Source organism: Neofelis nebulosa, chromosome 11 (assembly GCF_028018385.1).
Source record: "Neofelis nebulosa isolate mNeoNeb1 chromosome 11, mNeoNeb1.pri, whole genome shotgun sequence".
Lineage (NCBI taxonomy): Eukaryota > Metazoa > Chordata > Mammalia > Carnivora > Felidae > Neofelis > Neofelis nebulosa.
The window spans coordinates 78875169-78888754 of record NC_080792.1 but is presented as its reverse complement, the minus strand read 5'-3'; the positions used below and the strand labels follow the sequence as shown (position 1 = coordinate 78888754).

Genomic DNA, 13586 nt, shown 5'->3' with positions numbered 1-13586 from the left:
TGCGGAGGCGGCGGCCATCTTGGCGGCGGAGCGATGAGCGGGTCGAACCCGAAGGCTGCGGCCGCGGGGTCAGCGGCTGGGCCGGGGGCGCTGGTGGCCGGCAAAGAGGAGAAGAAGAAGGCAGGCGGCGGTGTCCTGAACCGACTCAAGGCGCGGCGGCAGGCGCCCCCCCACGCGACAGAGGACGGCATCGGGGCGGCGGTCACGGAGCAGGAGCTGCTGGCTCTGGACACCATCCGGCCCGAGCACGTCCTGCGCCTCAGCCGGGTCACCGAGAGTGAGTGCCCGCTCGGCCGCGCCCTGCCGTCGCGCTGGGCCCCGGGCCCCTTGTCGCCTTCAGCGGAGCCGGCCGCTCGCCGCCTGACCGGCCCGGGGGTCCACCCTGTGGCCCCCTCGGTCGGCCAGGCCGCGCCGCCGGCCACTCCGCCGGGCGAGCTCTGCGCCTCCCACCCTCAACTAGCCTAGGTTGGGAAGGGGTTCTCTTTGAGCTTGACTGCGTTCCCCTGCGTCCAGCCACGCCAGGCTTCTCCTGGGCCGGCCGCAGCTGGGCCTCCAGGCCGGCCGTTCTCCTCCTCAGCTGGATCTGTGTGGGTAGGGAGCCCCCCCTTAAGCTTAACTGGATCCTCTTGACCCTGGTAAGTGGGACTGCTGCCCCCTCATCCTGGAAGACCCACAGGGATCAGTGAAGTTCCTGCCGAGCCAGGCTCCCTCAGCCTCAGCGTCTGCCTGCCCAGACCCCTACCTTCTTCCTCCGCCTTTCTGCACCCCGGCCCCTGACAGCCCCCCTCTCCAGCCTGGCTTGACCGCCCTACCTCTTTTGGTCCCAAGCCTTGTTCCTTTGTGTGCAGGGGCGTTCCTCCTTCCTCAAACAGTGGCATTTCATGCAGATTTTAAACAGCCACATTAAAAAGTATGTTGATAAAGTTTCAGTTTATGTACACGATCCAAAATGTGACTCCTGCTCTTGACACGTGTTCTAGTGAATCGAGAATGTGCCGTGCAACCATTCTACCACACCTTTTCATGGATGTAGGTACGGGTGGGAAGAAACATATTGCCCAGCCCCCTGTCCTGGTTCTCCTTCCTTTCTCTGTTCTCTTCCAAGCCGAGCCCTGACCTGATGCCCTTTGTCTTGCTATTTCTTCCCCAGAGTTTGCAGTCACCTTGTTAGACCCTGCTGCCCTCCACACTTCTAACCCTGCAGCACCCGCACTCCCGCCACGGACCTAAGGCTGCCCCAGTGTCCTCTGCTGAATGGCTTTAGCTGTCAGCCTGGGGCCGCTCGGGTGTACCTCAGGGAGCTGGTGGCAGCTCCAGTGATGTGGGGATGGGAGTTCAGGCGGTGGGCCTTGGTCCAGCCAGTATGAAAAGGAATTCCCATCTCTTAAGAGGTTTAACCTTATTCTGGATATTTCCACGTCCCCATTTGCCATCACTCTTTGGGTCGGGCCTGTCCGTAGCATGCCTGAGTATATCTTTAGTAGGTCTTGCTCTTCAGTTCTGACCCAGTTTTCATTCGGGGCCCTGAATGCATACAAGTGCTCATCACCTGAGCCTTCTAACCTCCTACTTTCTCCTCATACCAAGGGGGAATCGGGCCGTTGTAATGCCTGGCCCTAAGCAGTGTTCTTGGTGGGCAGAGGTCCTGTGTAGGGGCTTGGGATTGGTGCTGTGGCTCAAATTCATGTCAGCAGCCTACTGGAGAAAGCCACAGGTCAGAGCTTGGTGACCTCTGGATTTTGTTAGCCTGTTCCGTTCAGTTGTGTATGGAGTACCCTCTAAAGGTGCAGAACCTTCCTCAGTCTTTTTCAGATTTATGAAGTAATCAGGAGCTCTTCAGTTTGCCATCATGCGGTCAGGAGTCATCGTAGAAAGAAATCAGCAAAGTTTTCTCTGATCAGTACTGTATTGACCAGCTGCTCAGGTGGTCAGAGGTTCCACGTTACTTTGGCCCAGTACCCTCACCAGCCAGTCTGTCCTGTCACCTGTGTAGATGTGGCCCACTGCCTGATTTGGTACAGCCCACAAGCTAAGAATGGTTTTTACAGTTTTAAATAGTTCGGCGGGGGAGGGGGAGAAATCTTGCCCCACATGGTTACATGCAATTCGTATTTCAGTATCTGTAAATACTTTTATCGGACTACAGCTATGCTCATTCATTTGTGTGTTGTCTGTGGCTGCTTTTGCGCTACAGTGACAAGAGTTGAGTGGTTGTGATAGAGACAGTGTGGCCCCAGAGTCTAAATTATTTATGGTCTGGCCCTTTGCAGAAAAAGTTTGCTGCTCTCTGCTTTGTGATACTAATGGCTGGCAAACAAGTACTATATTAGCCATTAGATTAGCATGAATGTTTTTAAATGGATTTCTAAAAAAAATTCTGTCCTGTTGTGATATTCAAGGGGTTTCCAAAGGAATCCCCTTATACTATCCCTGTTTCTTAAAGTGTTACGACAATCTTTCATGCAAACCAAATCCATGCTCTTTTTTTCTTTCTTTGATCCCTTTATTCTCTTCCTGCAACATTTGCTTTTAACGTAAGGGGAAGTTTTTGAGTGTATTTTAAGTGAGTTGTATAAGAAAAAAAGCTGAGTTTGCTTCAAAACTTGAGGAAGAAATGAATGGTAGTTTTGGATGATTATTTAACAGCATTGGTGTCTCTCTCTCTCTCTGTCTCTCATTTCAGATTATTTATGTAAACCTGAAGATAACATCTACAGTATTGATTTCACCCGCTTCAAAATTCGAGATTTGGAGACAGGGACGGTGCTTTTTGAGATTGCCAAACCTTGTGTTTCAGGTAGGCCTCAGTACTGTAGCAGTCACTTCAAAAGGTCCTTGAAGCTCGAATTTGTGTGTACCATTGCATCGTGTGGCATGGACTCCAGTGTGTCCACTTCCTTGCCTCCTCCTGAAGCTTGGGCTGCCAGGTGCCCTGGTTTGCAGCTGCGTTAAGAGGCTGATGTTTGCTGAGTATCTGCTCTGTGCTGGGCGCTGTGTCCCACATGTTTCTGTTTACATCAGGTCATGTGATCCTCACGTCTCTGTGAGGAGCTATTACTCCCATTTTCCAGATAAGGAAACTGAGTCTCAGAATTTCCAAGTGACTTTCCCACGGTCCTGTGCTCATTCCTCTTACCATGTTGCCTCTGCTTAGGAAAGGAAACCTTGGAATTAAAAGTACAATGAAGAAAGCTCACCTGAGCCGTGTGTCCTGGGGACACTGGAAGGGTCATGCTGGGGGTCCCAGTCCAGGCTCACCTGTCTTCTCGCTCGCTTTCCTTTCAACAGTGCCTTCTGTTTTCTTGTAAGGCCTAGTTTGGATGTTAATCTCCACCATTTTCTGGAGGAACAGAAAGCCCAGACCTATGAACTCATCTACTTGGGATTCCTTAAATTAGCCTTGAATAGATGCTTCCTGTGTTGTAGTGCACGCAGCTCCAGGGTGGTTCCTCTCTGGCTAGCCAGGCCACATCAAAGTCTTTGGAGCTCATCACTGGAGACGGAGCACCCCCTGGAGTTAGTTACTGGAACACCAGCACAGATGACTGCAGTATCCACTGAGGTCTGAATCAAGAATTCTTTTTGCAAAACTCTTCTCATAATGATTTGCTACTCAGAAAGAGCCTGTAAATTTGGTAAGGCAGGTGTTAGTAGCCCAGACAGGTCGAAGGGCTTTCCTGAGAAGGTCTCGGCTCAGGTTCATCACACAGGCAAGGCTAGAGCCCTGGTCTTCTCACCCCACCTGGCATCCTTCATGCTCTCATAATCTAGTGCTGACCTGAAGCTGGACCTGAAGGCTCCAGCTTGTGGATACTTAGCTGGTATTGGGAGGATCAGGGCCAGGCAGCCTCCTGGGTCTGTGGTATTCACGTCCCTACGCGAAATGTCCCAGTACTTTGGATGTTTCGAGGACCCCATGGCCATTTCAGATGTGTGGACTTGGACTAGGCTGGGCCCAGAGTAGTCATTTCAGTACAAAACTGAACTGTCTCAAACAGGGAGGCTACAGAACTTGTAAAGACACCTTGATTTTTGGGGCGCCTGGGTGGCTCAGTCTGTTGAGCGTCCAACTTCGGCTCAGGTCATGATCTCACGGTCTGTCAGTTCGAGCCCCGCGTCAGGCTCTGTGCTGACAGCTCAAAGCCTGGAGCCTGTTTGACATTCTGTGTCTCCCTCTCTCTCTCTCTGATCCTCCCCTGTTCATGCTCTGTCTCTCTCTGTCTCAAAAATAAATAAATGTTAAGAAGAAAAAAATTTATAAAAAAAAAAAGACACCTTGATTTTCAGCTTCTCCAGTCTTTACCTGTAAGGATCTTGATTCACTTAGAATATGCTCACACTGAATCAGTACCCTCTTACTACACTTGTTCTGATGAGTTTGAATCCCTGAGATTTGGTCTGATTCTCTCTGAATCACATTGTTGGAGCGAGGGCTCTAGAGTCTCTGGCTCTGAACGCCTGCTCCGTCTGGTTCCCCATTTGCTCTTGGGCTTGTGATAGGCAGAGGGATGTTTGGGGTTAAAAAAGACAGAAGTTGCACCCACATTCAGCCAATACCTGGAGAAAACCTTTTTGTGGGATACTGGATGGCTACTAGTGGGAACTATCTCCTTGTTCACATTAAAATGGTTGTCTGATTCATTTTACAAAACTTCCATTTCCTGGGCTCAGGAATGGACTAGACTCACCCTCAGTCAGGTCCAGCATGTTGGCTCATTGCTTACCTACCTCACTGTTTCCCAGGTTGTCGGTGTCTGATTTGGCATGGCCTGGGATAGGCGTTACAGTACCCCAAGGCTGTAGGCCCGTGTCTTCCATTTAAATGACAAGATTATGTCTTGGAGCTTGTCTTTGCTGCCTGTCAGAAAGTGTTGTGTTCTCTGAACTCACCTTTTGCCTATTTTCAACCTTCGTAGGCACGTTCTTTTGGTTAGCAGCTAGCACTGCGACCTGATAACTATGTATAATATAGACCATGCCAGGGACCTAGTACCCAGCCTGTTTCAAGCTTCACTCTTAGGATACGGCCCAAGCCACTCAACTACATAAAAGGTAAATAGCTTAATGTTTATAAGAACAAGCTTCAAGTCAGATGGACCTGGGTTCAAATCCCTGTTCCCTCCGTGTACTGTTTGGGGGAATTTGAACTTGCTGCTTAACCACTCTGGGCTTCTGCATCCTTATCTATAAGATGGAGATAATGATGACTGTCCACAGGGTTGGGAGGATTCTGTGAAATGATCAGCGCAGGGCCTGCTATGTAGCAAGTGCCCAGTAAATATCAGCCATCCTGCCGTTGGTGTTAGTGCTGTTAACTGATTGTGTTGTTTGGTGGCGCTGAGACAGTACGCTCAGGATTCCTTGTGCTCTTTCAGACCAAGAGGAGGAGGAGGAGGAGGAGGAAGGTGGAGATGTGGATATCAGCGCGGGACGTTTTGTCCGCTATCAGTTCACACCGGCATTTCTCCGCCTCCGCACAGTCGGGGCTACGTGAGTACCAGTATTTCTGGAGGGAGAACACTCGTTTGTCCACAAAGAATGTTCTCGGTTGGGTTCTGGGTTGGCTTTAAAGAAGGGAGGAGGCAAAGTAGGGCTCACAGAGATTTATTTTGCAGAGTGGAGTTCACAGTGGGAGACAAACCTGTGTCAAACTTCCGGATGATTGAGCGGCACTATTTCCGGGAACGCTTGCTGAAAAACTTTGACTTTGATTTCGGCTTCTGCATCCCCAGCAGTAGAAACACTTGTGAACATATCTATGAGTTTCCCCAGCTTTCTGAGGATGTCAGTATGTATCCCCTGACTTCTTCCCCGTCCTAAATTCTTAGGACTAGAAGGAACAAACTTTGGAGTCTATCTGGTCCAACACCCTCATCTGGCAGAGGAGGGAGGTAGTGACATGATGCCTCTCCGGGCATTTGACCTCAGGCTTCTCATTTCCTAGTGCTCCTGTCTAGGGTTTCAAATTCTGCCTGTATGGGAGCATCAGAGGTTTTAATAATGCAGGCCATCTGCTTTGGGTGCCTGCTGCAGGGAAAGGGGGTGACTGAGGAAGAGGAAGAGAGGGCCATGATGATTTCTGGGACTAGAGTTAGCCGGAGTGCCTCTCCGAGCCTCCGTTAGGCTTGCTTTTCCACTGTGTGCTAGTCATTGGCTTCTGCTCGGCGCTCCTTCTTTGCCCTCCCCTTTCTCCTTAGAGGGAGAAGCTAAGCTGGGGACTGAATAGAATCAGAGGTCTGGGGGCCTCGTCTTTCCCATTCCCTGCAAGCAGAGGTTGCATAGATAAACTGTCAGAATAGAGCCACAGGAAATAGGGAGCTCTTATAGGGTTTGGAACAGAAGGAATGGCAGGACAGAAGTCACGTCTTAGGAAGAGTAATCCTGTAGTCCTGTGGAAGAAAAGCTGGGGAGGCACCAGAGGGAGGAGCCGAGGCAGGGGAAGAGGTGGACTCATCGAGAGAGAGAGCAGGCTTTATCAGTTCCCATGACTCTGGTGGAGCTCTCTCAGGCTGGCATTATCTGTTAGTAACCAGGGAAAATGGCTCCAGAACATTGAGAATATGAGCGGGAGCCTGTGAATAGTGTGGGGGTTTGGCTGAGTTGTAGGGAAGGATCTGCATATACTGACTGGTTTTCTCAGAATCCCATGTCCTTAAAATTGTATTCTGAAAGCCAGAATGTTCTTCGGTCACATGGCAGTGCTGCTTTTAGGTAAAATGAGGATTGCTGCCTGGGGTGGACTGTTTATGACAGCATCTGGTCCTGGTTTTAAACCCGCTCCCCAAGCTGTGCCAGGATATGTAGATACTTGCAAGGAAAGATTATGTATAGTAGTACAAGTTTTTACCCAAGGTGGTAGAACTTTTCTTCTTGAAAACACATAAGCTAAAAGAGTGTGGAGGTCAATATTCTGGATATAAACCAAGTAACTTTGGCCTAGGTGGGTCCAAAGGACTTTCAACAGTCAGTTTCATCTTTTGAGACCTGTGGTAAACCAGAGCGTTTCCTCCAGAGGAACCAAAATAGCTTGTGATCGTTAACTCAGAACTGATCAGAGGTAGTGACTGTTAAATTATCTTGACTTTCCAGAATGGTGAAAGAGGCCTGGGCAGCTGCCTGGACAAATGAGATTTAAATCTGGATCCCAAGACAAGCAGACCTTTTGCTGAATCTTTTGCGAGTGAATACCCTGAGCCATCCCTGGAAAAGGCTCCTTGCCCTTTGTCACCCCTCACTCATGTATACCTAGGGTTCCTTTGGTTGTCAGGAGTGCCCATGGGAAGTGGGCACAGTGAGGCACAGCTTTTGGAATTTGGACCAGAATGTCTAGAGGTGGGGAACAGACCAGAAGTACTGAATAAACAATGTGCAGTAGTCCATGTTCGGCAAAGGGTAATCCTGTTTTCCTGGGGTTCCGAGTACGAGTCCAGGCTCGAGATGCTCAAGGAGTGCCATGTCAGAGAGAGGATTGCATCCTTGTGTTGAAGTGGGTATCATGTTTAAGTTGGGGGCCTCTTTGGTTCTCTCCAGCTCTCTAAGCCTGGCCCCCTCTGTTCTGACCTCATTATTCTAACAGTATACGCACATGTTCTGGAGGGCTGGCCTATGAATTTTAGAGGGGGCACTAATTTTAATTTTTAAAGAGGGTTTTTTTTTTTTTAGAGAGAGAGAGAGTGGGGAAGGGGGAGAGAGTGGGGAAGGGGGGCAAAGACGGGGGAAACAGAGGATTCAAAATGGGCTTTGCGCTGACGGCAGAGAACCTGATGCAGGGCTTGAACAGGGCTCGAACTCACAAACTGTGAGATCATGACCTGAGCCGAAGTCTGATGCTTATCAGCTGAGCCACCCAGGTGCCCCTAGAGGGGATACTAAGTTTTCCCCCACCAAGTCTGTGGGGCAGACTCACACGTAAGTCTTTGCTTTTTCCCTTTCTCTGACCTGCAGTTCGTCTGATGATTGAAAATCCCTATGAGACCCGTTCTGACAGCTTCTACTTTGTTGACAACAAGCTGATAATGCACAACAAGGCCGATTATGCCTATAATGGAGGCCAGTGACCGCTGTGGGAGTGGACGGGGAGGTGCTTTGCTGTGGCCCGAGGTCCTGGCACATGGAGGTGGTTGAACCTGCTGTTCGTCAACACACATCTGGAACCTGGTCCCAGGAAGCCAAGGCTGGGGTGGTGGTTTCCTGTGCTCCAAGAGAGGTGCCAAGCAGTGCTGTGTTTTCTTCCCCAGCACTTTTTCTTCCCTTTTCCCCTACCCCTTAGGTTGCAGACATATTATAGTAAAGTGAAGGATTAGGGTAAGGCTCCTGGAATCCAGAGAAAAAAGAAAATTTATTTTCACGTAGTCATAGCTGCCTGCTGGTTGTGCTGATGAGCCCGGGCCGCTACGGGCACAGCTGTGTCAGGGTAAGGAGGCTCTGGCCAGCCGGCTTGCCAGTCAGCGGCTTTTCCATAGGTTCCTGGGTGCGGTGAGAAGCTGAACGGTGGGTCTCTTCCAGGCAGCTCGCCCTCTCACTTGCAGTATTGCCGGTGGCACAGTCTGACCTCAGTTTGAGCATAGTTCGAAAGCAACTGGAAAAAAAGGGGGTGTGTGTGGGTGCCAGGAGTGGAGGCACCAGCGGCCGGCAGGGCTGCCAAACTGAAAAGTCCATGTTGTGGAGAGGCCTGCTTCTCTGTCTGACTTCCAGGATCTTCCACCAGCCCTCCCGGGGATATGACAAGGTTTCAGCCTGGCAGTGCCTTCTGTTCCCGCTTTGGAGGAAAGACAAGCTTGCTCTGTGTTTCCTGCCTCCTAACCTTTGAGTATCTCCTGAAATAGAATGTGGCAGTGTTTGCTCTTGGAGCAGTAGGATCTCTTGAGGCCACATCAGGCCTCGTATTTTGTGTTTTTTGTTTCATTTTTTTATTTCTAGGCTTCTTTTGGAGAGGTTTTATAAGATGTCAGTGGTGTTCCCAGCATATGTGATGTGTGGTTAGACTTCTGATAGCATTAATCAGGTTCCTGGGGCTAATCTGGCTCGTGTTGGGACTGGATATAGTTACGGACCAACAGCTACTTAAAGGAAGGATTTGATTTTTCAACACAGGAGAGCCTGCAGGATTGGCTTTGATGGGGATTTGCGTCTGAAACTCTGTAGATTTCTTATTTAGGAGGATTTTCCTGTCTGTCTTTCTACTGAAGTAGTTTCTGGAACCATCCTGGCAGGTCAGACCTCTAATGCATATTCTGATCCTTCATACTGCTAGTTGGAGTTCTTTTGGTTGTTTGGAAAGGATGAACTAGCCTGAGGTGGCTCTCAAAGGGTGCTCTCAAAAAACCTTCCTTGCACATCCTTGTGGGTTATGTTTGTCCTCAGGCCCTTACTGGGTAGACTCTTGCCACCTCAGCTCCGTATGGTTGTCTGACTGTGGGTGGCTTTAGCTGACCCTCTGATAAGATCGTTGCTGTGGCCAGGATTTTGCATCGATAGAAAGGTAGCAGTAGGAAGGGCCCAGGTATGTGGTGATAGTCATTGTGAAGCATCATAGTAACTGACGGAGAGCAGTCTCCCAAGATGCTTGGGACAAAAGCCATGCGGGGCCCAGGATGGAAGGGCCAGTGCTTTGCCACAGAAAGCCCCTGTGCATTCACTAACCAGTGTCTCTCCCTGTTTGGATTCTAGAGCGTGAGTGGCCTTGAACCTTGGCCTAGTAGTGCTCTGTGCCAGGCCAGAATCTGGGCTTTGCCAGGTGCTGGCAGCTTTCTCACTGAGAAAACCCTTACTTGTGTGTGTTGGCACTGGGTCCAACTGCTGAGGAGGGAAGAGACCAGGCACCCTGCAGACAGCTTACTCATCACCAGGCCGGGTGAATCTTAGAACCGGAGTCCACTACAAATCTAGGTGCCTTATGTGTGGCTCTGTCCCACATGCTGCTGGGGAAAGCTGCATTGGTCTCCTTCCCTCCTCCTCTGTGGACAGACATCAGCACTGCTTCCTTACCTTCGGTTTCTCCTCTAGCATATTTGTGTGTGCATATTGAGCTTGAGAATCGCCCCTTCTCTATGTGACAGTGGCCTAATCAGGAGATTTTCTACTATTTGATATTCACTTAGTATCTAGGATGTGGTTTTTGGAGCTTCCAGAGCTCTGCTCAGTTGAGTATGTCTTGGAAACATGTCCCAGGATAGATCATGTTGTGTGGACTCGTGGGCTGTCTCTTATGTGCAGTGTTAGCCTCTGCCTGGAGGGCAGAGGAGGGAGGCATTCTGGCCTGAATAGTGCTGTATTCTCCTCCCCACTGGCTTGCCTTAGTCTCACTGGAGACGGTTTTGAGACCATGTGCTCAGTCTGTGCCCACCAGGACAGGGATATGCCCTCTTCTGCTCCAGAAGTTCTGTCTGGTATTCTGTACCTGGGAGTCTGGATTCGTATGTCTCATTACTCAGGAAATCAGAGTTAACCACCCTGGGGTGTTAACCAGGGTGAGTTTCAAATTCAAGTTTTTTTCCTGAACTGGGGAGAGAATTGGAAGTCATATTTTCTCTGAAAGTAGCTGAAGCAATCAGGAGTTGAATCAGGAGGCCATGTTATTAAGTTATCTGGACTGTTGATAGCACTTGTCTTGGGGGTAATCATACCATTGGAGGGGGAAAATGACCTGCACGGGGGAGACCCTGCCTTCTGTTCAGAGCTGGTATCTGAGCGGCAGCTCCCGGAGGAATACATTCCAGCAGACCGCCGGGCCCATCTGTTGCCACGGGGCCTGACGCCTGCACCTCTTCCTCTCCTGTCTTGCTCCTGTTCCTCTGCCTTGGAATCTCCAGGAAGAGTATCTCTCTTTTCCTGTGGAACCTTTGGGCTAAGATGCCCTTCTTGCTTTTCCAAAGAAGATCCCTGTTGATTTCATTCTGTCCTAAAGAGTATGCAGAAGAAATAACAACTTAAAGTAGCTGTGGGCTAACATAGGCTTCCCCGTCCTGGTGTGTTGGCTCGGAGATCTCTTGCAGAGAAAGCAGTTTTCAGAGGCATGCAGACTCCCTGAAGACACCTACGGCCTTTGGGCCATCTGATTCTCAGAGAGGGCCAGTGATTCAGGGAAGCTGGGGCTAACTGTAGACCAGCGATTCTTGAAATGGCAGTGACGGGGAATCTTCAAGGGGAATGCCTTCAAGGGGCATTCATTTCTGGAATGGATTTCATAGGCTATGTGTACTGGATGAATTAGGTGAGTCTTGCCTTAGTGTCCTGCCACCCCTGTAGACTCCCAGGGCACTCTTTTTTCTCTGTCAAGTCACTTTCTTTTGGTGGCTATTGTCACCACGATGTCAGTGAGGTTTGGGGACTGGAGACAGCCTGCCCCCAGAATCCCAGCATAGATTTCCTTGCCAGGGCATGGGGCAAGGGGTTCCTGTGCAGAGGTGCTGCCGTCCCCAGTGTGAGAGCCTGGTCGTCAAATCATCACTTACTCACATTCCATGTTACAGAACATCTTCGCCACAAGAGGGGTCTGGTGGAGGCGGATTTACCCTTGTTTTACAAAGGATCATGTAAAGTCATTGAAGTTGTGAAAGTCTATTTTTTTTTTCCCCTGTAAATCTATTTTTCACAGAATATAAGAAACATCAATGACCTGATCTGTCCTTCCTCCTCTTTCCCCTTCACCCAAGATCCTCATTCCAGTTTGTATTGTCTTTGTGTCCAAAGTAAACTAGGTGACGTATTTGTATAAAATGTTATTTTGTCACAAGAGACAGTAATAAAAGATTTTCACAGTACACGCATCCTCTCTTGTGTCCTGAGTGGGCCCTTTGCATTGCTGGGGGGAGCAGGTGTGGGGTGGGAATGGGCTCTGAGTTTCTTTATGTGACCTTTCTGTAAATAATGAGTAGAGGTGGCTTCTAGGGTGAACAGGGAACAGTGTTTGGCTTTAGATTTTATATTTTTGCTTTGTTTCACTGGGGGACTTTGGGAATTAAACATTTGTGTATTTTAAAGTTAGGCTTATTGGGGCACCTGGGTGGCTCAGTCGGTTGAGCATCCGACTTCGGCTCAGGTCATGATCTCGCGGTCCGTGAGTTCGAGCCCCGCGTCGGGCTCTGTGCTGACAGCTCGGAGCCTGGAGTCTGCTTCGGATTCTGTGTGTCCCTCTCTCTCTCACCCTCCCCCATTCATGCTCTGTCTCTCTCTGTCTCAAAAATAAATAAACATTTAAAAAAAATAAAAAATAAAGTTAGGCTTATTAAGGTGTACTTTAACTGCAGTAAAATTGACCTGGTTTAAGAGTACAGTTGGATGAGTACGCAATCTTATTACCCCATCACAATCTGATACAGGGATTTTGCGTCACCCCAGAAAGTTCCCTCAGTTCCTGGTGTTGGCAAAGGGCAGTTCCCTCCCTTCACCCAAACCTCCTGCAACCATTGTCTGGTTTTTGTCTCTACTGGGAAATTTGCCTACTTATAATATAAAACAACATTCTTGTTTAAGGTGAAAATACAATTTTATTTATTTTTTTAAATTAAAAAAATTTTTCAATGTTTACTTATTCTTAGAGCACGAACAGGGGAGGGGCAGAGAGAGGGAGACACAATCTGAAGCAGGCTCCAGACTCTGAGCTGCCAGCACAGAGCCTGACATGGGGATCGAACTCAGGAGCTGTGAGATCATGACCTGAGCTGAAGTCAGATGCTCAACCAGCTGAGCCACCCAGGAACCCTGAGGTGACAATACAATTGTAAAGTATGTCTGGTTTAGATGATCTGTGGCACCCAAAGCAATTATCGGCCTCTGTTCACTCACTCATTTCCCCCTCTCCTGCTTTTTCCTGTCTTCTTTCACCCAGTGCTGGTGCTCAGGTGGGCCAATAGAAAGGTGAGGAAGGCCTCAGAGCATTTGCCAACCACAGTCATTCATCTGGCTTTAAAGTATTGTGGATTTAGAGGCTTTCTTTTAAATGAAAGGTAACATATTAAGGACTTTGCCACATCTTTTCATTGATCTCCGGGGAGGCAGGGCAAGGCCTTGGTGGAAGGCAAATTTTGACCTGCGGGTCAGTGCTGCGGACAGGTGCCTGGCTGAGTTACAGCGGGAGAAAGACAGGGATGGAGGGATGCGTAGGTGCTTGGGAGGGTGTGGAGGTCTGACACACTTGTGCTAAGGGAAGACCCTTGTCAGCAACTGGAATTGCCAGTTTCCTGGGGAGGGTGAAGGCGTCCTGGGGCGGATGCTAAGGACCAAATGCATGGCATCGGGAGCAGTGCCCCACAACTGCGAGTGAGATGGGAACTACAGCGGAACAAGGGGGTAACATCCCTACTCCCCCTCCCCCCCCCCCCCGCCCCCCACAGCTGCTGGGGGAAGGAGAACTCCCTCCCAGGCAACCTGATTCCCCGGGGGCTGAATATTGAGCACCAGAGCAAGACCAAGCCGAGACCCTTGTGCTTCTTGGAGTTCACAGACCAGTGAGAGGACTGGAGATGTCAGATGGTGGGTGCCATGAATAAGGAAAACAAACGCTGGGATGGAGAATGTGTGGTCAGGGCAGGCCTCAGTGAGTCAGGCCTGGATGGAGGGACGGAGCATTCCGGGCAGAAGAACAG

The 13586-nt window shown here is 49.7% G+C and overlaps 1 protein-coding gene across 1 annotated transcript; it reads left to right on the top strand.

The window, feature by feature from the left end:
• On the top strand, positions 1–11762 carry UNC119B (unc-119 lipid binding chaperone B). Its single transcript, XM_058691086.1, has 5 exons — positions 1–277; positions 2684–2797; positions 5376–5490; positions 5616–5788; positions 7945–11762. The coding sequence occupies exons 1-5, from the start codon at positions 34–36 to the stop codon at positions 8055–8057; spliced, it is 759 nt and encodes a 252-aa protein (XP_058547069.1). The 5' UTR covers positions 1–33; the 3' UTR covers positions 8058–11762.
• Positions 11763–13586: the final 1824 nt, after the last annotated feature.

What these genes read in the sequence shown, in the direction of transcription:
- UNC119B (XM_058691086.1), top strand. Translation starts at nt 34, where the DNA reads ATGAGCGGGTCGAACCCGAAGGCTGCGGCCGCGGGGTCAGCGGCTGGG. An exon ending in TGCCAAACCTTGTGTTTCAG is followed by an intron (nt 2,798 to 5,375) that starts GTAGGCCTCAGT and finishes GTGCTCTTTCAG; the next exon opens with ACCAAGAGGAGGAGGAGGAG. An exon ending in CTCCGCACAGTCGGGGCTAC is followed by an intron (nt 5,491 to 5,615) that starts GTGAGTACCAGT and finishes TTTATTTTGCAG; the next exon opens with AGTGGAGTTCACAGTGGGAG.